The sequence below is a fragment of the Symsagittifera roscoffensis genome, chromosome 9 (assembly GCF_963678635.1).
Source record: "Symsagittifera roscoffensis chromosome 9, txSymRosc1.1, whole genome shotgun sequence".
Taxonomy (NCBI): domain Eukaryota; kingdom Metazoa; phylum Xenacoelomorpha; order Acoela; family Convolutidae; genus Symsagittifera; species Symsagittifera roscoffensis.
In genome coordinates, this window is record NC_087070.1 from 52,677,915 (window position 1) to 52,704,706 (window position 26,792).

The following is a 26,792-nucleotide window of genomic DNA, read 5'->3' on the forward strand; positions in this document are numbered from 1 at the left end:
TAAAAAATTTACATGCACGCTCGCAAGTGAGCTTTAGAGGTTTGAAAACATGTTTTTAAGTGCAAGACGACTGCTCGTATCAGAGCGACGCCCTGAATGTTCCGACTACCTTTTAAGGTCTATGGAGCTTAATAATAGCATGAAAAATTTAAATGTAATAATATAAAATCAAGTTTTTCAAAAATGAGATTTGTTTGTAAAAAAAATCCCCCCACACGCCATATTAAGTACAAAGTGATAGATATTGCTCGTATTAACAATTCAATTACGGCATATAAGCTTCCTTGAACTAATTTGGAACGATTTTTAAGACGGATTAATTCTCCGCTCACTCGTTAATAGCGCGATATATGTCGCGCGTTAATTGTCCCAAATTGGCCAAAATGGCAATCTTTAAACCCCCATAACCTAACAAAAAATGATCACAAGTGAAACATCTTTTCAAAATTTAAGCTCAGGACATCAATAGTTTTCGAATGATATAAAAATATTCCGTCAAAAATGGCTGGTTAAAAAGTCGAAATTTGTCTGAAGAAAAAAAACCACCTCGAGCACAATTATTCCGTTACTTTCGTTTCGACAGTCGGAACAAAAGCAACTGTTTTAGCATGTCAAAAACAAGCTTGAAAACTAAGTTTCTTTGACTACGCGTTTTTGCAACTGTTTGTGAAATTCATTCACAATCTTCGGGCCTAGTGGCCCTCTGATAGTGAACTAATTCCCTCGTGCGTGAAAAAACGGTTGCGAAACTACTACTTCAATATTGACTATTTTTCGCAGCTTGACTTTGATTTCTTTTTGTTCCGACTTTCGATACGAAAGTAACGAAATATTTGTGCTCGTGGTTTTTTTTTCTTCAGACAAATTTCGACTTCTTAATTAGCTATTTTTGAAAAAAAAATTTTATATCATTCGAAAGCTATTGTTGTCCTGAGCTTAAATTTGAAAAGATATTTCACTTTTGATTTTTTTTCGTAAAGTTATGGGGGTTTAAAGATTGCCATTTTGGCCAATTTGGGACAATTAACGCGCGATATAATTTGCGCTATTAATGCGTAAGCGGAGATTTAATCCGTCTTAGAAATTGTTCCAAATTGGTTGAAAGAAGCTTATTGCCATAATTGATCTAAAGAATTGGGTCGATCGATCGAATGAATGAAAAAAATTTTGTCTCTCGTAAATTAGCTATTTGTTAATTATATCTGGACATTCAGCTATTTACCACTATGACCAATCTCAAACCATTTTGTTCCAGATCCTGAAGTACCTACAAATCTGGACACGAAAACCAGATTTTTCTACGGGTTCCTGGTCGAGTTCGATTCGCCTCTGATTGGGGACAAAACTGGGTGAGTGTAATCAATCTGTTTTTTTTTACCACCAAATTTTTTGGAAATCAGAAGAATTATCTTGTTCCCACTTTTTGTTCCCACTTCCGAGGAAAGTGACGGAATATTTATGTTCAAGGTGGTTCGTTACTTAGATCAATTTAATTTCGACTTTTCTTTAACCCGTTTTAAATGCATTTTCTAAACCATCTGAAAGATATAGATGTACTGAGTGCAGGGGCGGATTTAGGGGGGGGGGGGGGGGGCGGACGCTTTTCCTTCTGAGTGATTCGACCCCTTGCGACCCAAATGGTCTTCCCTTTGTACTATTTTGAAATACCTATTTTGGGCGACGGACCCATGAGTTTTTTTTTCTGAGAAATTCAAAGTTTGAGGTTTTCTAACTGTCAGTTGGCTATGCTATTATTTTGGTAAAAGAAAAGCAAATTAAGCTCTCCTTTAATAGAAGTAAAAATGGCGCAGAAAAATACGTGAATATTTTTAAAAACTATTTTACTTTTCATTCTTTCCGAAGGCATACATTTTTTTTTATTTATGACCCAATTTTCTCAAACTTATGAGAACGTTCTTGCAGTTCAGTACGAGGCCAAACGCTGTTTTTTTTTGTAAATTATAAGCGAACTCCGCTTATTAAACACCTCTTTGATCCAACTTTGACCTGGTTACCTGGTTACCGTTGAGTAGGTTTGAAGACTCGTCTCTGGATTCCAGTGATCTACACACAACAAACATTGCGCCTGTTTAATGCACAGTTTGGCCTCGTAACGCCTCCCTCCCCCTCAGGGAGTCGACCCCATGCCTAGCCAAAGGGTACCCCCTTTGTACTATTTTGAGATATCCATCTTTGGTGACGGACCCTAAATTTTTTCTAAAGGCGCCTTTGGCGCCAATATATAGTTACTTTGAGGGGGGAGCGCACGCCAAAAAAAAACCCCGATTTTTTATTCAAAAGTTTCCAAAAAGTGACCAAAAACGGCGTTTTTGACCAGTTTTTTAAAAAATTTGCCTGCGGCGCAGAAAATTTGGTCAAAACATAGTCTTTTTGTGCTTTAGGAGAGCTAGCTCGGAAAATCAATTTGGTCGACCTAAAAAAAAGGTCGTCAAAATTTTTGAAATTTTTTTGAAAATACGCCCCCCCCCCCCTTCGAGAAAATCCTAGATCCGCCCCTGACTGGATCTAAGAGTGTTCCTATTTTTAAAGAAAATCACAAAATATAATTTTGTTTTCTCTCGGGGATTGTTTACTAATTTTGAAATAAACTTACTGGAGCTTGAAAAATTCCACTTTGCAATAATAAATGGGCGATTTGTATCTTTTTTCCTGTAATTGGTTAGTCAGTGATTTAATGCGCCTCAGAATTTTTACTAATTTGATTTGAAGCAAACTAATGGTCCAGTCAATACGTTACTGGCGCAACGCGCAACATGCATGTCTTTGTCTTTAGCAGTGCATGAGAATGGATAAGCTTTAACAGAAATGAGAAAAATTCTATACTTCATTTTTCGAAAACAGAAAACTATACTTTTTACTGCGAAAGGGTCGCTGGATGGATCAAAGGCTTCGTTTTGATACACAAGCATTGCAGTCCTATAGTTTTTTTCTCTAGGTGTTCAAATTCGATTCTGGTTGGGGTCGTTGAGTTTTGGTTGGAAATTTGACGATAGACAATTCAGCGGACGATTAAACAGACCTAACAATTTTTTGGGGAAAAATCGGAAGAAAACGGACAAAAAGTTGGCTTGGGCAAGGAACGAAACATTTGCTCTGTTGCCATCTGCTGCGATTAAATCTGGTGCGAATAGTGTAATGCGCATGAATTAGTGTTTGCAGCTAATTCAGTTTTGCAATTTTCTTTCTTCTCGTTTTGTCTCAGCTTTTCTTTTTGTCTTTTAAACCCAGTGACGTACTGACGTAATTTTCGGCAGCGCGGAGAAGCATGGTAGACTCCAGGGTTTAGGGGGGGGGAGTAGAAGAAAACACCCCTCCCTTCTCAGCGATTCGACGCCCAACAAAACTAGGGATCCCCCTTTGTTATTATTTCTGACATCCATTTTCCGCCGACCAACTCTAAAATTTTATCGCAAGGCGCCTTTGGCGCCAATATAAGCTAATTTAGAAAAGGAAGCGCGCGCCGAAAAAACGCACTTTTTTGATAAAAATTTTCCAAAAAGTGCCCAAAAACGTAGTTTTTGACCTGTTTTTTCAAAAAAGTGCCTGCTGTGCCTCGATAAAGTTCGCCCCCGCCCTGGAGAAAATCCTAGATCCGCCCTTGGCCGACTCAATTAATCTGATTTTTTACAAAGTAAATAACTTTGTTCTTTTTAAGAGTGAAGACTCTTATATAGGTCTTGCTGATTTTTTTTCAGGAAAAAGTCAGGAAAAAATATTGATGAACTTAGTGTTAATGCACTTTTTGAGTTCAATTGAACTTCGTCCGCTGAAAGTGACGTAAATAGCACTCTCCAAATACGAACGTGGAAATCGCGCGAAAAAACATGAACGATTTCTAGTTCGAAAGTGGAACTTATCTTTTTTGATTCCAGCGGAATAAAAACTTTACCTGTTGATCCAGTTTTCTCTAGTTGAGTTAATGTTACCAAAAAGCGCCATAAATTTTATCATAAATTGTTCTAGAAATTCAAAGAGCTGAAAGGGCATCTATTTTTTCGAAGTTCGAAAGTTGAGATTTTTGCAACAAAGTCAGTGTGTTTTTTTATGTTAACTTGCGTTCATTGTTCCGACTTTCGATACGAAAGTAACGGAATATTTGTGCTCGGGGTGGGTTTTTTTTCTTCAGACAAATTTCGACTTTTTAACTAGCCATTTTTGACGAAATTTTTTATATCATTCGAAAGGTATTGTTGTCCTGAGCTTAAATTTGAAAAGATATTTCACCTGTGATCATTTTTTGTAAAGTTACGGGGGTTTAAAGATTGCCATTTTGACCAATTTGGGACAATCAATGCGCGAATTATTTCGCGCTATTAACGCGTAAGCGGAGAGTTAATCCGTCTTAGAAATCGTTCCAAATTGGTTGAAAGAAACTTATTCGCCCTAATTGATTTGTTACAAGGAGCGAAATCTATCATTTTGTACTTTATATGGCGTGTTGGGGGATGATTTTCAGTAAAAAAATTTCACATTTTAGAAAAAAAAAATTTTTCTTATGTTTTAATTCATTAAATTTTTTAATGTTATTACTGCTCCATAAACCTTAAAAGGCAGTCGGAACATTCAGGGCTTTGCCCTGATACGAGCAGTCTTGTTACTCTTTTGCAATCTTCGATTGGCTATGTTAGTAATTCTATAACTGCATGCAATTGTTAAATTTTACGTCGCACTCTACTTGACTTGGATAAAGTCATAAGCGTTGTTTTAATTCTGAAAATAAGAGTTTTTTGCTGTTATGCGGTTTAAAAATAGATTAACCTTGCTTAGAATAGCTTCCTTTCATCTTTCTTTAGTTCAACCAATCACCAATACGTTTTTTTGTATAATTTTTTTTTCCGAAACGAATAACATCAGATCTGAGTTGTAGAACAGTTAAATACCATACCAAACCCCGTATAAAAGTTTGTTCTAATTTGAAATAGAACAGCATCAAAAAGATAATTATTGGGAGTTTTGTTTTCAGATATGAGGTTTGGTCTGACGTCGATTCCATCTGGTAAGTTGATTGCGTATAACTCACCTTATCTACTAACGTATTGCTGATTATGTCTTATAATCAACTAACTCATCAAGAGCAAACCCAATATCATTTTATAAGACGAAGAATCAGAAGAACTTTTTTTGATTACTGGACAACTCCAATCACCCAAATGAGGGGGAAAGGGTTGTGTCTGAGAGTTTTTTTGAGCAAATTCACGTACCTAAAAGAAGCTGTTGCAATATCAAGTGTAATTTTGTATTGAAGCCACCTCAGTTCTGATGCTGAGAAAAACTGGTGCGAATCATTTTGTTTTATCAATAAATTTCTCGGGTTGATTTGAAAATCCCAGCGAGCAAAAAAAAACTGATTGATCCAGTGTTCTCCATTTATTAAAAAAACGTCTATCGACAAAAAAAATTCGAAGCAGAAAGCTTCCTTGTTAGTTTTGGTTGTTAAAATGCTTCAAAAACTCAATTTTTTTCGTCTTTGAGTTTTTTAACATTTTCTCGATTTTCAGTTTACACACGCAAACTTGCTAACGTCGCATCGTTTAACAATTCGTATTAATGCTCCGATCTAACTCGCAAACAAAATTCGTCATTTTGGTGACACATTTGTTGCATAGTATTGGCAGTTTATGTACTCGTAGTCTCCGTTTTATTAGTGGCTAGTGTTTGTTTTCTGTAAGCTCCAGTGGTACCGGTCTGAACGGCAGTCAAATTTAGTACTTGGGTGTCGGAGGATTGAGGTTCGAATCCCGCTGTTTTTCAAAACTAATACATTTTATTTCTAGCCTTTTTTCTGTTTTGACTTTTCTTCAAGCTATCTTTTGATGTTTTGTTTCGGTTTGAGAAGAACAGCTTCGCCTCCGCCTCTAATTTGATTTAACAGCATGAAAAATGTTTTTTTTAAGTTTGATTAAAACCATCTAATTATTTAGCTTCTCTACGCTAGCCAGCTTGCGAGCGTAGAGTATTATTAGTACGAACCTTCTTTTTTCAACCTAAGTAAAAGTTTACTAGTAAAAATGTTCTAATAATATGTGGAAATTTTGCTATAATCATGATTTTCAGCGTAGGAAATTTCAAAGCATTTGTTCTCTGCATTATTTGTGGCTAGTGTTTGTGAATTATTTAGCGTCAGTGGCAGAGTGTTTAGTACGTGAGACTCTAAGTCGCAGGTGATATCCGAGACGTAGCCGAATTTTTACCAATTCGAGGCTTATTTATACTTTCTCTTGTTGCACCTTGTAGAGCTGCTTTTTAGTCGTGTTCGGTAGTGTTTACGAAGCGCAGCTTAGCTTCTGTGTATAATTTCTTTTTTTAAAGAATTTTTGTCAAGCAACTGCTGTTCTAAAACAGTCAGTTGTTTTCATTACGCAAGTGGAGCGGATTGTAAAACTACGAAACAATTTAATAGCATCTGTTGCTACCTTAATGTTAGCTAAAAGAGTCGATGAACGTTGCTCTGTCTTTTATATAGGCATTGGTATTTTTGCTTTTTTTCAAGAAAAAATAAGTCTCAAATTTGTTCATGCTCATTTTTTAGTTCTCGTTGTTTGAAATTTGATGTTATCAAGTTCACTTCATCCTTTGATAAAATGAAGGCAAACCCCATTTTTGACAACAAAGTTTTAGTAGTCGTCAAGTTTTAAAATTGTTTTCAAAATTGCGACTTCAAGTTTCGAAAGTGGAGTTTTATTTTCAGATTTCCCAATGGAACAAAAAATTCACCTGCCATTGATCAAGTTTTTCGAAGTTAATTTATCTTTTTTGCCAAAAAAAGGTCAATCATTTTTTTTTGAAATTCAAAGAGTTTTAAGGCCATATGTTTTCTGATTTGAAATCGAAATTTTGCAATTTTATCTCAAAGAACGAATTAGGTTTTTTTCTTTCCTCGCGATCATTGACTCTTTTTCAAATGTATGTTGGATATGAGTCATTGGTGGCCCTTTTTCTGTACCGCATTTGCAGTTTTTAAGAGTCAATGATCGTCGAATTTTATTAGATTTTTTTGCTGTCTTTCGCTTGTGTTTTTTTGGCGTTTGACCTCTCATTTATTCTTAAGTTCAGTTCATTAATCTTAGGAGAATGGAAGACACATCACGCTCTCTAATAACAAAAATGCAAACGTCGCAAAAGTAGATAGGAATAGATTACAGTTTCAAAGCAAAAAATTTTTGGATCAGAATGAACCAAAATTTTCATTGAACAAAAAATTACTTTTTGAACCAGTTTTGTTTCGAGTTGGTCTGTAAATTGGAAATTTCAGCCGATGAGATTCGACCTTTTTACACTAACCAAATAGCAGCTTTAAGCCGAATCAAACGTGGAGGAAGTGTATTATAGCATTCAAGGCTGCTAGCACTGCAATTTATGCCATTAGTTTATTTTAAAGAAACGATAAAAAGAGTTCAGACTCTTGTCTAGGTCGTGATTACTATTTTTGTTTTCTTCTAGGTAAAAGTCTGAAAAAAAATTTGCGGTTTGATTTTATATTTATTTTCAAGTGCAGTTAGTTTTCTCAGTTGGAAGGAAGGCAAACTCAGCTGTCGAATAGCAAAAGTATAGAAGTCACCGACTTCTACTTTCGAAAGTAAAACTTATTTTTCAGCAAAATAAAAAAATAATTCACTGGTTCAGTTTTCTCAAAAAACGTTAAATTTATCAAAAAATCGCCAAACAAAAAATTTTCTAGTACAATGCTTTGAGGCCAATGATTTTTTTTGTTGAAAGTCAAAAATTGAAATTTTTTCAATGACAGACGTCAGCATTTTTTTCCCATTTACTTTCATTGACTTTTTTCCAACTGTCTGTTGGCTATGCTTTAAACCAGGAAATCATTTAATATTTTTGACGGAGAGAAAGGTCAAAAGTTTCCTTTTTTTTGAAATGAGAGATTAATGAAACCGATTGTTTCAAAATTTGCTTCGCGAACAAAACTTTAACACGCAGAAAAGTTTAGAATTCTAACGAGAGGAAAGGAACAAGTTCAGGGTGATCGATTATCATTTTCTTCTTTTCTTGTTTTTGCAAAACTTAAGGAGCCAAACTTTTAGATAATGAGAGGAAAAATTTTTTGAAACATATTTTTTTTATTCGATCTTTTGAAAAGAAGAAGGATCGGAAGAAAAGTTCAAAAGGAGCTGAAATTGTTCTCATAAAAAAAATTTTTGAGCTCAATAGCTATGAAAATGGGTTTATGATTTTTTTTTTGGTTTTTCAATGTCCATGAATGCAGTGAAAACAGTTTTTTAAATTGTTTTTACTTTTATAGGGTAAACAGTGGTACTAACCGAAATGTTCACGCTTAAAAATGATTTTATCGCTGTAGACTTTTGAGCGCTCTTTATAGTCAATTTATTTTCATTTGCAAATTATGCTCTCCAATAACTCAAGTTTAATTGGCGCAAAAAAAACTAAAAGACATAATCAAAATCTACTTTATTTGTCTTACAAAATAGAAATACTTTCCCTTAAAATTGAAATAGTTTCCTACAAAATAGAAATACTTGGTAGTAACCAAGTCTTACCTCAGTTTTATAAATTAGTACTTTTTAATTGAACAATATTCCTTATAAATACTTATTGAAATTATTGAGTGTCAACCTGGGTTTTAAAAATCATAAAAAAACCAAGTCAATGACAGTCAATCTTTTTTCAGTTTTCCGGGTTTTGTTTCCTATGATCTGTGGTATTTTAGATTTGGAGTAATAGTTAGCTGTGAGAAATATCTAAAAATTGTTTAGAAACGTTAAAAATTATTTTCGGTTTAGAAGTTTTGAAAAAGTTTCAGTTAATAAACGGTAGACACTTCTTTAGGTCGTGTGGTTGTCAATTTTTTTACCGATTTGATTATAGTTTTTTTGTCATTTGATTCACTTATACCTTGAAAAAAATTACGACCTATAATAAAAAAAATGCAATTGGGTGAAGAAAACAGGAAAAAACGAATTTGTCCTGTTTTCTCAAATTAGGTAATTAATGAAAAAAAAAAGAAATTATCATGAAATATTTAATCATGTTCTTGAAACTGAAAGAGATTCAAGGTGATATTTTGATTCTTTGAAACAAAAAATAACTTGTTTTCAGAAAACTTCGAGCGCTTTTTTCGCTTAACTTTTTTTAGTTTTACGAATTCCTTCTTGAAAAAAAAAGAATGAAACTTCATAATGAGCCAGTTAACGAACAAATTTTGAGTGTTTCGAAATTAACTGATTTGAACAAGCAGAAAGGTAATAAACAAGTCGACGTTCGTAAGGAAAAGTCTTGAATCATTTGTTATGTTTTTTTTCAAAAAAACTTGAAAATTTATCATGCTTAAACTTGATTGTTCGCGGCCTGACTTTTAAGTTCCTGTTATTTTTTTAAGTTTGCTTAAAGCAAGGCAAACTCCTCTTTCGAACATCATAATTGTAAAAGTGACGGAAAGCGATTTCATTTTTCAGATGTCCCAGAGAAATAAAAAGTTTACCTATTGATCCGTTTCTCTCAAATTGGTTTAGGTTTATCAAAATGTCAAGGAAGCTTTGAGGCTATATATTTTGTTACTTTTGAATTGAAATTTTTTTTTTCAAAAACTTTCTGCTGGTCATGTTTTAGAACTCCAAGTGAGTTGATTCTATCAAAAAAAAATTGTTCGTGAGTTTTCTTAAATTCGAACAGCTGTGAAGTCAATTTTTTTCCCTTAAAATTGGATGTTATTATTTTGAGTTTCATTGTTTGAAAAATAGTTCTTTGTTTGTTCGAATGGATTCCAATTGTTTTTTCACTTGAGAAAAGTGACTTGTAATCGTGACTTTTAATCGTGCTAAGAGCGAGTGACCTGTAATCGTGAACCAGACTTTTATTTTTCGTTTACAAATTTTCTTCCAATTTGTGCCGATACGCTCGTTTCTTACTTGCTCAAAGGCTTCTAAACTCAATTTCTTGAAAATTTAAATAAAAATTACTCGTTAGTTCATGTGGGGTAAAAAAATATATTTTTTTCATAATTATTGAAAAAATAATGTTTTTCGGAATTATCGTTTTCGTCCAAATTTCTGTCGCCTGATTTTTTATTGTTTTTCTAATGCATTTTTTTCCGGTTAGCCTTTCAAGTGCCTTTTTCAAAGCTAGGATTTTTAAATTTATGGTTTGAACAAGTTTTACTAAAATTGATAGTTTCTCTGTAGTTTGTAAATTTACCAACTCTGATTTTTAATATATCTATAACTTTCTTGTTTTTTTTTGTTAAACGTGTTCGGCCTATTCATTATAACCTTCTCTTCAACTTATGTTGCGCAGTTTCAACGACGAATTGTATAAATTTTTTCGCCTGTTTCAGGAGGGAGGGCTTTCAAAAATGTTATAGCTTGAAGATTTTTTATGTCTACAGTTTCGTTTTCGGGATCTGCCCAAGTTTTTTCGCCCTAGGTGCTGCTTGGATTTTCATTCTCTTTCAATTTTTGAAAAGAAAAATACTTTCTTCTTTTTGTATGCAACAGGCGCGGTTCGAGGAATTTCTCGAGCGTGGCGGGGTGGGTTTTAAAAAAAATGAAAAGAGCAAATTGATTTTCTGAGCTATAAAGACCCTAATTTTACCAAATTTTCTGCGCAGCAGGCAGATTTTTGAAAAAAGGCCAAAAAAAGGCGCGTCACGCGCTCCCCCATCAAAATTAGTATAGGTTGGCGCCAAAGGCGCGCTTAGAAAAATTTTAAGGTCGCTCAGCCAAAAATGGATATCTCTAGATAGTACAAAGGGGGACCCTTTGGGTCGGCAGGGGATCGAATCCCTGAGGAGATGCGTCCAACCAACCACCCCACCCCCCCTAAATCCGTTACTGGTATGCAATATCTTGTTATGCAATGCTTTAATTGTATCGAAATTCAACCTAAGTTCCGTAGCTTCACAAATAAATTGTATTCATGCCTTTGCCTGTTTTAGGAAGGTAGGGTTGAGATATTTTTACTTAGAAAATTTTTATAGCTAGAATTTTTTATGTCTACTTTTGTTTTCGGCCTAACTTGGCTCAACCCAAATTTTTTTTTGCCGCTTGATCATTGATTTTATTTGCTTTCCAAGGTTGTTTATGAAGATTGTTTGAGACAAAGTCATGCTATTTTCGTAGATCGAGTTTTTTTGACTTTTTAAAAAATATTTTTCAATTAAATTTTTTGAAAAAAAAGACTTTCTTTTTTTCTATTCAATATCTTGTAATGCATTATTTTAAGTGTAAAGCTAGTCAACTAACTTGCCCTTTTTAGGAGCGAATGTTTTAGAATGCTTTTGCTTGTTCCAGGAGGGATGGGTCGTAAAAACTTTACATTAAAATATTTTATAGCTAGACTTTTTTTATTTCTAGTTTTGTTTCTGGCTTAATGAGGGTCGACCTAAGTTTTTTTCGAAAATTTGCATAACTTAGTTCGCGCTCCGTTATTGATTTTCAATTCTATTTAAAGCTAGTTTTTAAGAGTCGATGAACGCAGTTCATCGAATAGGTCGCGATAATTTTTTTTGCTTTTTTTTCAGGGAAGTCATCAAACTTGTTCAGTCTCACGTTTACTTTTCCATGTTTTAACTTTTGCTTTTTCAAATTAACTTGAGGTTTTTCCAAAAAAAAGCAAATGTTTGACTTTAATGTTTTTCAAGTTTTGTGCATTTTGCTTATTAAAAAGAAGGCAAAATCCTCTATCGAACAGCAAAAGTGTAAAGGTTACGAAAGTTGTGTTTGACTTCTAATTTACAAAATGGAATTTAATTATCAGATTTCCCAAAGAAATGAATAGGTTACCTATTGATCTAATTTTCTCAAATTGGTTGAATCTTATTAGAAAAAGGTCGAACAGCAAAACTGTAGCAGCAAATTTGCAATAGCTCTACTATCGAACAGCAAAAACGAAATGTCTAGAAAAATGCGATTGACTTCTAATTTCGAAAATGAAGTTTAACCATCAGATTTCATAGTGAAGTAAAAATTTACCCATTGATCTAGTTTTCTCAAATTAGTTGAGTTCTATCAAAAACTCTTCAATCATATATTGTTTCATGAAACTCAAAGAGTTTTAATTCCATTATTCTTTTTTCGAAATTTGAAAGTTGATTTTTTGAAAAAGTAAATCAAAATTTTTTTCTGTTTACTTGCGTTCATTGGCTCTTTTTCAATTTTCTGTGGGCTATGTTGAAGGCTTCTAACGAATATAATCCGAGACAAAGGTGTAAACGTTTTTCAGACAGATTTTTTGGACTTTTTTCAAATTATTTTTTCAGCTTAACTTTTTATTTCAGCTAAACTTCCTTCTTTTTTTGAAATTTTTTGTAATGAACTTTTTTTAGTCGTATTGCAAGTGTTGAAAGTCTGTGTGAAAACTGATTTACAATTGATTGCTTCGCATCTATGTAAAAACTGATGCGAAATTGATTGTTGAAAGTCTTTGAAATAATGACCAAGAGATTTCTCAAGGAGGCCACTTAGTTTTGTTTCTACATTTCCTGATACTTAAAAGTCGAGATGAGTTTTAAAATGTTTTCATGCTCACAATATTTTTTTCCTTGCCGAGCTCGTAGTTTTTCCTCCTGTTAAATAGAAAAAATGTACGGTTTTTTCTTGAAAAAAAACCTAATGACTGTTCACGCACAAGTTTGATACTTCGCCGTTTAACTTTGATTTTTTTAAGTTCAATTCAAAATAATTTGGCAAATTACGATCTCCAGTTTAGAAAAAATAAATGATTCAAAAAAAATGTGAGTAACTTTTAGTCCCAGTGGAAGAGAAAAATTACTCAATTTTCCAGTTTTCTATAATTGGGCTAATTTTATGAAAATTGTGTTGATCCTTAAATATTTTTCTCTTCGACCTTATTAAGTTTCAAACAATTCAAATATATACTTTTGTTTTTGACCACTTTTATGGGTCAGCTTAAGCGGTTTTTTCAGTGGATCTTTTAGAAGCTAATTCAACATCAGAATTTAAAACTATAATTCCTGCAAGTTTTTTAGTGGATCACTGAATAAAAAAGCTCAACTAAAGGTTAATTCGATGACATTTTTCTTGCAAACGTTAGTTTCGGAACGACGTTCATACAATCTGGGTGAGCGTTTGATGAAACAGATTTGAGAGCCACTGTTCAAAAAATATCAACTGTGTGAGGCGCTTTTCTTAATTTATTTAGATAGAGCCTGATTCTTTAAAAAGTGGGTTTGATGATAAAATCAACAAAAACTAGATTAGATCTCAGTTTTATTGCTCTATATTAAAGATTTTCAGACAGATATTATGACTCCGAGTAATTTAAATACAACATTGTCCGCTATACGACAACAGCTATATAATTGTTTTTTTTTTTAAATGTTATTTGTTTTTCAGGCATCCTACAAATTCGAGCATGAACACATTCGCTGAGCAGTTTTACTTCATCAACTTCGACATCACAACAGATTTCTCTAGATTTACTGTGAGTGAAGTGTGTGTACAACTTACCCCGCCTGTAGCCTATGCGTTGTACCTTTTTGCATCTGTGTAACTGTGCATCTTCTTTTTTTTCAACAGAAGCAGATACACTTGTGATGGCAAGTTTTCATTATTATGGGCAATTCTCTTTTTTCTGCTTAATTATATTTGTCTACAATTAGGAAACGTATTTTAACTCGTGATTTTGATATAACTTTGTTTTTTCTGCGTCTATTAAAAGTGATAATATCTAGTGCAGTCTGTTGCAGCGCAAATGTAAATGTGCGAGAGTATAAATGCATATAAAAGTAAATACATACAGGGACAGTAGCCAAGCGTATACATGGTGCGTCCCGGCGGGTTCGGCGCCGGTTCGAATCCCGACTAGGTCATTTCCTTTCTAGAACTCGAATGTGCACCGAACTTGATGGGATGCTCCGTAACCAGGTTCGGTCCCCCCAAAACCCATTTTAACCGTCTTTTCGCTCTAATTTGGTTCAGCCTTGGTTATGGCTGACCTTTAAAAAGAGCAATTTGTCTCAAGGACAAATACTGGCCATTTTTGCAGCTTGCTTTGAGTTATGCAGTTTATTGTGGCCGATGTTACCGATGATAAAGTTTGTTAAAATTATCGTTATATTTTCAAATTTCCGTTATATTTCCGGAGTTATTTTGCCGAGAAAATACTCATTAATTAAAGTGTTTAAAAACCGTTTTTTTTATAATCTTGGAGATTGACGCGCACATTTTGGCGCCCCACAAGGGACAGAAGTCTTTTCTCACGAAGTCGACACAAGGGACAGAAGTCTTTTCTCACGAAGTCGACACAAGGGACAGAAGTCTTTTCTCACGAAGTCGACACAAGGGACATTGCTTCAGGTTTCAGTCAGAAATTCAACAGTCTTGTGTTTATTATTCCTGAAAAATTGATCCAAGAAGAAAGTAATCGAATTAAATCGTTGCAAATCAGATGACAATCAGTTCAGTTACGTAACTATTTTGGATGAGCCTGATAAAATTCAAGCTAAAGTTAGAAAAGCAGTTACAGGTTCGAACCCACGACTCGGAATCTAGACCGGGTGTGTCGAATCTTATCAACATTTTAGCGTCTCTGAAAAATCAATCTATTATTGACTCGCTGAAAGAAATCGAGTCTATGAATACGCTGCTACTGAAAAATCTGGTGTCAGATACCATTGTAGACCATTTGAGTCCCATTCGAAAGTTAGCATAGCGTACCCAGTTGGCCGACAGACGACTTAGCAGACGGACGAAAAAGCAGACTGACTAGCGGAAGAGAGGCCTGTTCAGGTGTCCTGATTGCTGACTTTTGGTCAAAGTGGAGCTGTGTTTTTCTCGACACCCGAAGTTTTTGGATTTTACCCGGTGACGCCAATCTCCAAAACCGTCAAAAACTGTAAGACTCATCTAGTTTTTTATAATTTTTCTTTTGTGCAATAAAATTACATACGGTGTCTGATTGTGTATCCCAACTCAAAGCAAGCTACAAGTGGTAATTTTTTCTCGATACCAAAAATTTTTGGGTAATTGTGAATGGATTGAAAGTCCAGAAAAACGGAACATAGACAAAAGGTACTGGACTAGTTTTTTGGATTGGTTTGCGACTCGAACCTGCTGACCAAAATTTTCCGAAAAATTTTGGGAAAAAAGTAAGAAATTTCCAAAAAATCGTCAAAACGTCCCCATAATTCTACGAAACTGTGCTGTAACATGACACCAACCTTATGGTAAGTGGTCTGGTAGCGAAATATCAGGCAAATTAAGTTGAGTTTTTTCATCCTCAGGTTTTTTCCGCGTGTGTTGTTGGAACTTAACCGATTTGCCTGATTCTCCAACCCCATTGGTAAACTTAAGGTTTACAACGACTTGATACCTGTTTGCATCCGTTCGCTTTTCAAAACATTCGTTTCGCAACGACTGACTAAGTGGTCCGGGACGGTAAAATTAAGCAAGTTAAGTTGTTGTCTTTCATCCTCAGGTTTGCTCCGCGTGTGTTGTTGGTTTTCAACCGACTTGCTTAATTCCCAAACCTCTTGGTAATTCGTCGAGCTACTAGCCGATTAGTAGTGACGCACCGTCGTACGATCGTTCAACAAATTTCGTACGCCGTAACATCATCCTAAGTGGTCAGGGAGGTGATATTAAGTAAGTTAAGTTGGTTTTATTCATCCTCAGGTTTACTCCGTGTGTGTTGTTTGATATCAACCGACTTACTTAATCCCCAGCCCCATTGGTAACTTTACTCACCGAAAACCGTTCCGAATCGCCCCGCAAACGCCCGATAACCGTTAAGTATAGTTTGAGTTAAGTATAGACCCTAGAGCCATGGATGAGAACTTTCAGAAGAGGGTTCAAAAGTTATTTGCGAAGCGAACCAAACTTGAAAATGAACTGTACAAGTGCCATGAAATTATAATTGAGAACATTGAAAGTCAGAGTCGCTCATCAAAGATTGACACTCAGATTCAGAATTGCAAGAGCCTGATAGAGACTGCAGTTGAAATAAATGAGGAATTGATTAAGTTAGCTTCTAAAAGTGTTGATCCTGATAAATTGATACCAGCGCAGGATATGTGGCTTCATACGGTTACATCAAGAAACGATAGAGTTTTACAGAAGGCTGCATCATATAAAGCTGGCTTAAACGTTGAACCTGAGGAAACAGAGCTTGACAATGTTGCAGAATCGTTAAGTACGATCGTAACAACACAACCACAAGACTCACATGAAGCAGATGCGCGCTCTAAGGTGTCGCGGTACAGTAGTCGACATCATAAATCAGGTTCGCATAAATCCAGTCGCTATACCGTCGCGCAGTCAAAAACATCAACTGAGAAGAGGCGAGATTTGTTGGTTTTGAAGAAGCAGCAGGAGGAACTTGAGAGACAAGCAAAGGTGTCATTGAAGTTGAAAGCGCAGCAAAATAAAATAAAAGAACAGCAAGGTAATTTAGAGTTGGAAGAACTAGCTGAGGTACACCGCAAGAAACTGGCTGAAATTGAGTTAAAGGAATTCGAGTTGGAAGAAGAGCTTTCTGCAGCAAGTGAGAAGATAGGAAATGCTAGCGTAACACATGTTGACCCACAACGTACTGAACAATGGGTAGAAAACGTTGTCACTGAGCAAGAGCAGGCCGAAGTTGTTGCAAGCGCAGAGCAAAGTCATCCAGTAGTCGAGAGTTCCACTTTGATTGCTACTGATGTTTTGCAAGGGGTTGGTGCCGTCGTCAGCGGGGGTGCCGTCGTCAACGCTGGTCAAACCACATACAGTGAACCGGGAGGCCACAATAGGAATCGAATTCAGGCTCAGAGATCAAGTTTGGTCCAATCGCGTCTGTCATTGCACTCAATCGAGAACCCATCTAGTTTACCACAGTTCGTTGCCTCCAGCTCAAACTTTGTTACTCCACACTTAGCGTCAACACCTCATGCTGAAGTTTCGCAAAATCACAATCTGATACCACAAGCAGGTGGTAGCATTCCCGCTTCAATGCCCTTTGGTAATCCCACCATTAATGTGGCACCGCCTTCTGTGTCGACCGTTACTAATCCAGTTTCGCTTCCGGCGAGTCAACCTTTTGTTTCTCCATTAACCGTTCCGATTCCCATTTCGCTTCCGATTATTCAACCATTTGTCCCGTCAACCGTTCCTATTCCCTCTTTGCTTCCGGTCAGTCAGCCACATTCCGGCCCCGTTTCAACTGGGTATCAGGCGCCTGCAGCGCCATCCCATCAACCTATAAATGTTCCAAACAACCCAACAAGTTTCTCAAGTGAACACTATAACCCGTATAGCAGTTTGTGGAGACCTGCCGCGACTGCGCAAACGATGCCAGTTCCTCAATACTGTGCACCGCCCTCAAACGTTTTCTCAGTGACAACTCCTGTTGTTCCACCAAACACCGTAGTTCCTTATACAAGTTTTGGGACTGTGTATTACACCCAGCCGCAAACTCATCCAGTTGTTGAAACAGCGCATCAAGGTTATCCACCTACATATCCTGCGCCCACTACGGGCCCGTCTTACGTGCCTAATAGCGACGAACAACCCATCTCGGCGAGAGAGTTAGCAGATATCATTCTGCATAGCCGCAAAGACCGTCTACCAGAGTTGAAATTGGAAGTGTTTGATGGAGAACCACTTAACTGGTATGAATGGTTCGGGCAGTTCCAAGCAACAGTTGATTCGGCTATGCTAACTGATGATGAAAAACTCAAATATCTGAAAACACACGTTAAAGACAAAGCCAAGAGTGCAATTGCGGAATACGGCTACAGTGGAGTGTTGTATAAGGATGCTCTAGCAACTCTCCAGAGAAAGTTTGGGCAACCTCATGTTGTAGTTGGTGCACATTTGGATAAGTTGAAGAATTTTCCCGCATTGAAGATGCACAACTCTGACCATGTTATAAGTTTTTCTGCGGTGATTTCTGGGCTCGTAGCTGTTTTTAGGTCTTTGTCGTTCAATGACGACTTGAAAAGTGTGAACCTATTAAATCAAGCCGTCAGTAAGCTTCCTCCAAATCTAAAAGAGGCATGGTCCATGCATACTGTTAGACAACATTGGCAGCGATTAACATTGCTAGACTTCAACGATTGGCTTAAGAATAAGGCAGAAGGCCATGAGCGATTGAAATCTTTAGTCAAAGTCGAGCAGCCAGTTAAACAAAAAGTAATTACAAAAGTGCTTGCAGGTAACACTAAGGTAAGTTCTAAGGATGAGAAAAGTAGAGAAAAGACGAGGTTTCCTCCATGCTCGCTATGCAAAGGGCAGCATGCACTCTGGAACTGTTCCGTGTTCAAAGAGAAAAACGCAACACAAAGGGCTAAATATGTAGCAGAACAAAAGCTCTGTTTTTCTTGTTTACAAGGCAACCATACCTTCCGAAAGTGCCAAAAGGCAAGAAAATGCCCAAAACAGGACTGTGAGAGCACTCACAATGTGCTTCTTCATGGAGCCGAGAAAGTTTTCCCGCCCAAAGAGGCCGACCGATCACCATCAACTCAAACTAATACAAACACTACTTCTGCAAACAACGCAGCTTGTGTTAAACCTTGTGAGGGAACTGCAAAAGGTATTCTTCCCGTTGCGTTGGTAGATGTGTCCTCTGGTTCGGAAAATTCGAATGCACTAGCACTTTGTGACACCGGTTCCACTCATTCTTGGGTTTCCGCGGCACTCGTTGAACGTCTGAAATTAGTTGGCACGCCCGTAAATGTTACGACCGATGGTTTTAACTCAGCCAAGGTATCTAAAACTCAACGAGTTCACTTGAAAGTTTCCGCAAAACCCAATGAAAGTGAATTTTCGTTTTCGTTTGTCGCTTTCGTTAAGCACAACATGTATATAGGACCCGATGTTATAAACGTTTCCGAATTGCAGGTCAAATACCCGCAACTAGCCCCGTTAAAGACGACTGCGTATAATTACAAAGAGATTGAGATAGTTATAGGACAGGACTTCTATCATGCGATAAGACCCCTCGAACATGTCTTCGGAGATGAACTTGACTCACCGTGCGCCGTCCGACTTCCGATAGGTTGGGTCATTAGTGGTCCGTCTCCTGATCGTTCGTCCTTAAATTCTTCTTCCTTTAACTGCGTTACGGACGATACTTCTCTGACCGACCAAATCAAAACTTGGTATGAGTTAGAGTCGTATGGTGCGTTCAAGCAAGTAGATGCCCGTTCCGCCGCAGACAAGCGTGCTTTGTCAATCCTAAAAACTGAAACCGTTCACGATGGTGAGCGTTACACTGTACCGATGCTGTGGAGTGATAATGATGTTAGCTTGCCTAACAATTATTATTCTTCATTAGCCCAATTAAAGTCGTTAGAGAAAAGATTAGATAAAGATCCGTTACTTCGCGAGAAGTATACCGAAACAATCAGAGAAGATATAAGTAAAGGATATGTCATAACCGTCAACCCGCACGATCCCAGCTCACGAGCCGAACGTGAGTGGTATCTACCACACCATCCGGTTTTGAACCCGAACAAACCCGGCAAGGTGCGCCGTGTGCTCAATGGAGCATCCAAGTTTCATGGCACTTCCTTAAATAGATCTCTCTTGGTTGGCCCGGATCTCCTTCAAAATCTTATTTTTGTACTGTTGAGGTTCCGTCAACACAAGTACGCCGTCTCAGCGGACATAGAAGGTATGTTCTTACAAGTTGGAGTACTTGCGCGAGATCAACCGTCTCTCCGTTTTTTGTGGCGGGAGGACCCCACTTCAAGTGTGGTGGTTCACCAATACACCCGTCATATTTTTGGCGCTCGTGATTCGCCAACTTGTGCGAATTTCGCGCTACAAAAAACTGCTTCTGATAATCAAGCTGAATACCCCGAAGCCGCTTCAGCCGTTGTCCAGAAGTTTTACATGGACGACTATCTTGACTCGTTCGAAAATACCGCTGACGCTCTTAGCCTAAGTAAAGACTTAGTCGCAATGCTCAAATTAGGTGGGTTTAACCTGACAAAGTTTGTTAGCAATGTACCCGAAGTTACAACCGCTCTTAATCCGGACAACCGTAAGTCCAACCCGTCAGTTAAGGATATTTGTAAGAGTCCAGACCAATCGTCGCATGTTCTTGGTCTCAGGTGGGATCATGTAAAAGATACCCTAGTAGTAAGTAGAGGTGTTGATCGACCACTAGATAAAGCAATTACTCAACGCACCGTGTTGAGTTTTGTTTCCTCAGTTTTTGATCCAATAGGACTGGTAGCTCCATATACTGTGAAAGCGCGCCTTTTACTAAAAGACATATGGAGAATCAGTGGTCAAAAGTGGGATGATGATCTCCCAGAGGAAATTAAACAACAATTTCTAGATTGGCACTCAGGACTTCCACTATTAGGTACTCTGACGATACCTCGTAGCTACTTTACCGAACCGTTCGACCGCTGTGAACTTCACACGTTCGGTGATAGTTCGCAGGACGTTTTTTGCGCCGTATCGTTTCTCCGAGCCCGACTTGCTAAATCGCAAAAGACCGAGTTAGCTTTTGTATTTGGGAAAGCCCGTGTAGCGCCTATGAAGATGCTCTCCATTCCCAAGTTAGAGCTTCAGGCTGCTCTGCTTGCGACTCGACTCAAAGAAGAGATTTTGAAAGCGCTTACTTTCAAAGTAAGCAATGTATTCATGTGGACTGATTCTACCACCGTTCTCCAGTGGCTTAACTCGTGCAACAAACTTCCTGTGTTTGTTGGAAACCGCACTGGTGAAATCTTGGAGTCCACCACCATTGATCAATGGAATCATGTACTCAGTGGTGATAACCCAGCTGATACCGGCACACGAGGGATTTCTTCGGAAGCCCTCAAGGATAGCAGCTGGGTTAGAGGCCCTAGTATATTGAGGACATGTGATTGGCCATTCAAGCCGAACACTGATGTCATCAAAAAGATCCAATTAAAAGGCCCACTCTGTGACATTGATACATGCCTTGAGACTGCATCTACGTTTGTTGTTGATGCTTCATCTGAGAAAGCTCCGTCGATCCGTCTGTTTAAAAATTGGGATAAATTCAGCTCAATTGTAAAGTACAAACGTGTTTTAGCGTTTATGCTTCGTGTGCTACCATCGCATAAACACTTCCGTACAAAAACGCTTGAAATAACCGACCCGTCCGAGTTAGATATTGCCGAGCAGAAGCTCATTTATCTCGCTCAGTCCGAATCATTTCCTGCCGAAGTGAAAATACTTCAGTCCGATAAACTGATAACAAAGAAAAGTCGGATTGCTAAATATTCTCCGTTCATCGGCCCAGCTGGCATCCTGCGTTCAACTGGACGTATCAGCCGTCTTGTTGATACCGACTTTGATAGCAAACATCCAATAATACTGGATGGTCGACACCGAGTTGCTCATATGTTGATTAGGCATATGCACTTTCAACATGCACATCAGGGGTTGGATTACATGCGTGCTGTAGTTCAGTTGAAATACATTGTTCTGAAGTTGCGCTGGTTACTTGGGAACATCGAAAATACTTGCATAACATGCCGTAAGCGCAAAGCAAAAACAGTTGTGCCCATTATGTCTGACCTACCGATTGAAAGACTGGGTTACAAGCAGCCTCCCTTCTCCAACACAGGTGTTGATTACTTTGGCCCGTTTCAAGTGCCGATACGCCGAAGTACCGAAAAGAGATGGGGTTTCCTATTTACCTGCCTCACGACTCGAGCAGTTCACATCGAGTTGGTTCCATCTCTCGATACTAGTTCCTGCGTCATGGGCGTAGAGCGATTTATTGCAAGGCGAGGTACCCCCAAAACCATTCTTTCTGACAATGGCACGAATTTTGTTGGTGCTCAAAAGGAGCTCCTATCCTGTGTCCAAAATTGGAACAAAGTCGCCCCGGCCGTTTTCGTCCACAAAGGCATTAAGTGGAAGTTTAACCCGCCCAGTGCCCCTCATCACGGTGGCGCCTGGGAGCGGCTAGTGAGAAGTGTTAAGCGAGTGTTGTACGACATATTAGGCAACAGGAGATTAACTGAGGAAGTTCTAGGAACAACGCTCTGCCTAGTTGAACAATTACTTAACGCAAGACCGATCACTCCGGTCAGTTCCGATCCGCACGACCTAGAGGCACTCACCCCGAATCACTTCATTCTCGGTCACAGCGCAGCTAGCTTCCCGTCGTTAAGTTTCGAAGATAACTTTGATTATAAAAAGCGTTACGCCAGAGCACAATCGTACGCTAACGCAGTTTGGTCACGCTGGCTGCGTGAATATGTACCATCTCTCAACAAGAGAGCAAAGTGGCATAATGATTCGGATGTCACACTGAAAACCGGCGACTTGGTTTGGGTAGTCGAACCCGACAGCCCACGTGGGCATTACCCACTCGCCCGTATTGCTAAACTACACTACGGCAAAGACGGATGCGCCCGATCCGCCGATATCAAAACTGTTACGAGCGAGCTGACACGACCGACCGTAAAACTCGCACCTGTTCTTCCGTCTTTAGGGGCGGAGGATGTTGCAGCGCAAATGTAAATGTGCGAGAGTATAAATGCATATAAAAGTAAATACATACAGGGACAGTAGCCAAGCGTATACATGGTGCGTCCCGGCGGGTTCGGCGCCGGTTCGAATCCCGACTAGGTCATTTCCTTTCTAGAACTCGAATGTGCACCGAACTTGATGGGATGCTCCGTAACCAGGTTCGGTCCCCCCAAAACCCATTTTAACCGTCTTTTCGCTCTAATTTGGTTCAGCCTTGGTTATGGCTGACCTTTAAAAAGAGCAATTTGTCTCAAGGACAAATACTGGCCATTTTTGCAGCTTGCTTTGAGTTATGCAGTTTATTGTGGCCGATGTTACCGATGATAAAGTTTGTTAAAATTATCGTTATATTTTCAAATTTCCGTTATATTTCCGGAGTTATTTTGCCGAGAAAATACTCATTAATTAAAGTGTTTAAAAACCGTTTTTTTTATAATCTTGGAGATTGACGCGCACACAGTCGTTATCTGTTATTAGAGTTAAAAGTAGAGGTGATCAAGCCCTCTCCCCTCCCGCAATATTTACCCGGCAAGTACGGAAAACGAGCTGCATGAAACGATTTGGGAGCCATTCTAGGGTTCCTGCGACAAATATCAACCAACTCTTAGACGAACACTAAAGGCACAATGACATCAAAACATACTGCAACGTGACATACACCAGCAACATAACGACGGGAGCTAGTCAACAAACAAGCAAATGAAGCGCCGCTATAGCTTTTGAAAAGCCCAACGCTTATGAGTCGTCTACGAAACAAAATCATCGGTAGTTCTAGTTTCAGTAATTGGAAAAAAAACATGCGATCTATAGCAGTGCAAAAAGTATGTCACTAACTCAGCGCAAAATTAAAGTTCAAGTGACACTTGGAACAAACAAACGACTTTTGCAGAATTCTTGATTAATTACCAATCCGAAAACAAAGAGACAACCGAAAACTAATCAGTGAAATGTCGTAAGGAACTAATGACAGCCAGCAGTGGAGATAAAACATCATGAAAAACTGCTTTTTAATCACAAAGTTTACTTTGAATAATTAAAATTAAATTATCTACAGGTTGAACCCGGAAAATTGAAAAACATCAGCATAGAGAAAGAGATTAAAAGGAGATAAAAAACTATTTCTGCAATGCAAATATGCTGCAGCGCCCAAGCAACGGTTGTTTGACTTCCGAATAACAGCAAATTACATCAACAAACTCTACAGACAGTTGATGCAAGTGCAGATTCAGCGCAGGAGTTGAGAGCTAAATCAAATGAGTTGACAGCTATTGGAATCAATGCAAGACATGATAGCCCCGCAATGCCATTACAGACATTGAAGCACTGTTACTCTGACGGAAATCGAATGCCATCAATATCCAACCAGCTTATCATAGCTATTTTGGTCATTATCGCAAGACAACCAGCCCGGGTTGACCAAAACTTCTTATCATACAATTTTCATATATGAGAAACTTCTTGTCATACAATTCCATAAGTGCAAAAAATTGTATGAAAACTCTATGATAAGCATTTTTCCATATATGAAAATTGTATGATAGGTGTTTTCCCATAAACCAAAAACTTTGATTTTTTCTTTCTGAATTTAGTTTCTGAAAAAATTTCGGTTGTGTTTGCAACCGAACACAAGTGACAAAGACCTTGGTTACTCAAAACACCAACGGTTGGACGGTCTTGCATTTACAATGCGACGAAAACGTCCTGAATTTGGCAATTGATATGACAAAAGTAACAAACTTTTATTTTTTGGCAAAATTTTTCAATGATGATTATCTTAAATTTTTGAATTTTCAAATAATCAGACATTGATCAAGGCATACATGAACACTCCAAAAGAAATAGAAATTTTCAGCGTTTTTGAAAAAAAAATTAAGTGAAAAGAAAATAAAAGCCAATTTTATCGTATCCAGGACTACGTTATGCACACAAAATATTAAATTTTGCATGCAAAAAAATTTTTTCGAAAAATGTTTGTTTGCGTACGAAATTCGATTTGCGGTTGAAAAAAAAACAAAAAAATTTTTGAGCCAAATTTTCGAAATTACTTGAAAAATTTTTTGTGTCGCCATCAACAAAATGCCAGTCATACAATTTCCATATATGGGAATTGTATGATAAGCATTTTTTTCAAAAAAAAAAAACGAAATTCTCAGTTTTTTATCACCAGACTGTTTTATTAGAATCAAACAGCCACAGAAATAAGTTTATACCAGTTTTCAACCATTTTTAGAAATTGTATGAAAATTGTATGACATGCATTTTTCCACACACTTGATGTATGGAATTGTATGATAAGCATTTTCGGTGTATGGAGGTCAACCCGGGAGAACATGTAGAATTGGTATCTCAAAAGCTGAGGCTCTTGAAGTTAGTGGGGTTTACTTTTAGGTTTTAGACAACTAACAGCCCTTGTGATCAGTTTTGTGAATAGATCCATCCGGTGTCTAAAGTTTTTCGCATTCAAACCAAAAAGCTAATGGAGTACGCTTAGTTTAACTTTGACTCACACGCTAGAAGAACTCAAGTTGTCTTTCACCCAACAATTTACGGTTGTTGTGTAAGACGCTACAGAAAATCAATCCTAAGACGAGAGCGTGATGGAACCAATAGCTTGCCTTAAAGGACATTCAAGGAGCATTTCTGATTTTTTTTTAGAAAACTGGATACGGTCGGTGACAAGCTTATGAATGGCGTTTTTTTGGCAACTATGCAGGACAAGGCCTCATCGTATACCGACAGAATGAATTGCCAAAGGCAACGAAGATGACACCAGGCTGCCATTCTACAAACGATCGATCGATGCTTAATCTAAGGCCAATGGAATCAATCCTACGACAGACAGCGCGTGCGAATGACTTGCCAACATGGTTGTTATTGAGACAACGTACTCTGAAGGGTACAGCAACTGAAACTGCATTCACAGTAATCAATATTGCAGCCTTGGTACCACTTGCATATCGTTATCTATAATTATTATATTGTTATTAATGTTATTCAAGGTCAAACCATGTGTGACCATTGACCTAAAACAAGAGCCTCAGTCTCTGTTATGTAGCAGCAAAAACCGGTTAGCCGAAACTCAGGCGCTACTCAGAAAAGATGGTTTCTATTTTTAATTAAACTCTTAGAAACCTACATCGTTTTCAATTTACAACTACGTAGCTCCCCACAGTATCAGATGGCGCAGTCAGCAGGATTTCTGTCCCAAGACATTGAGACAGACATGGGAATTCCTGTTTTCTGGTTTTCATCAAACTCGGACCGGACCCACCATAGAATTTTAAAATTTGGTTTGATCAATTCCTATTAGCAGTTACTGTCAAAGAAAATGTGGATCCAGAACTATTGTTAGAGGAACTAAAAGCAGTTATTGAGGAACCTCTCCCACGTTGGGAAACGCCAGGAACAAATGAAGATGCGCAGGCAGTTACAGAGAGAGGAGCCCGCGAGAGATTAGCACGGGACAAGGTCATACTAGAAAACGAAGAACGCATCGCTCGTGGACCTAAGGTAGGACACAATGTGTTCTACCATGAAGTAGGAAGACGAATAACATCAAGGTTATTTCTAACCCTTGGCACAGAAGGAAAAAAAAAGAAATTTGTAAAAAAAACCCACAGACGGGAATATCTAAACTTCAGTTTAGAGAAATGGCGAGGTTGGCAAAAATCTCCTTCGAAAAAACGAAAAGTGTCACCTATGAACGATTAAATTATTTACACGATCACACGAAACGAATGGATCTTTAGAATCATTCCATGCAGCGTTGACTGCACAAGCAGCGAAAGCGGAACTGGGAGTATTGGAGGCAGAACTGGTTAGGGACTTATTTATATCCCGGATGAGAAATGCTGTACTTCAAGGCACACTAACGTTCGAAACATTCACACCGGAAGAAGTACTGAAGCGAGCAAGCAAATTCGAACAGATTAAGCAAACTACGCAAGCATTTCAAAAATCATCAACAACTACGACTAATACTGGTCCATTTTCAAACGCACAAATCAAAATAAAACAAGAACCGATCATGGCAGTTGGAAACAAGGGGTACAACCCTAGAGACAAAGTTGAGACCAGACCAAAAGAAGGACGAACGAAAACAGAAAAATCACACGGTCACGAGGGGACCAGAAGCAATGCACGAGATGCGGCCGATTTTTTGGAGAAAGACAGCTGAAGAGTTGCCCAGCGATGGGGAAATCCTGTGAAATTTGCAACTAACCAAATCACTTCACTAAAATTTGCCGATCTCAGCAAGTAAACGAGGTTGAAAAAGAACACTCTAGTTCAGAGGAAGAAGGTAGCCTAATACACAGTTTTGATTCCTGCGAA

General features: G+C 37.9%; 1 protein-coding gene across 2 annotated transcripts in view; it reads left to right on the forward strand.

The window, feature by feature from the left end:
- LOC134854891 (uncharacterized) overlaps positions 1-26,792 on the forward strand; it is a 263,671-nt gene that overhangs the window by 167,490 nt on the left and 69,389 nt on the right. For both annotated transcript variants that reach the window (XM_063871250.1, XM_063871251.1), the window contains 3 exons: positions 1,256-1,349; positions 4,985-5,017; positions 13,347-13,434. In XM_063871250.1, the coding sequence (XP_063727320.1) occupies positions 1,256-1,349; positions 4,985-5,017; positions 13,347-13,434 (215 nt within the window). The remainder of the gene's footprint in view (positions 1-1,255; positions 1,350-4,984; positions 5,018-13,346; positions 13,435-26,792) is intronic.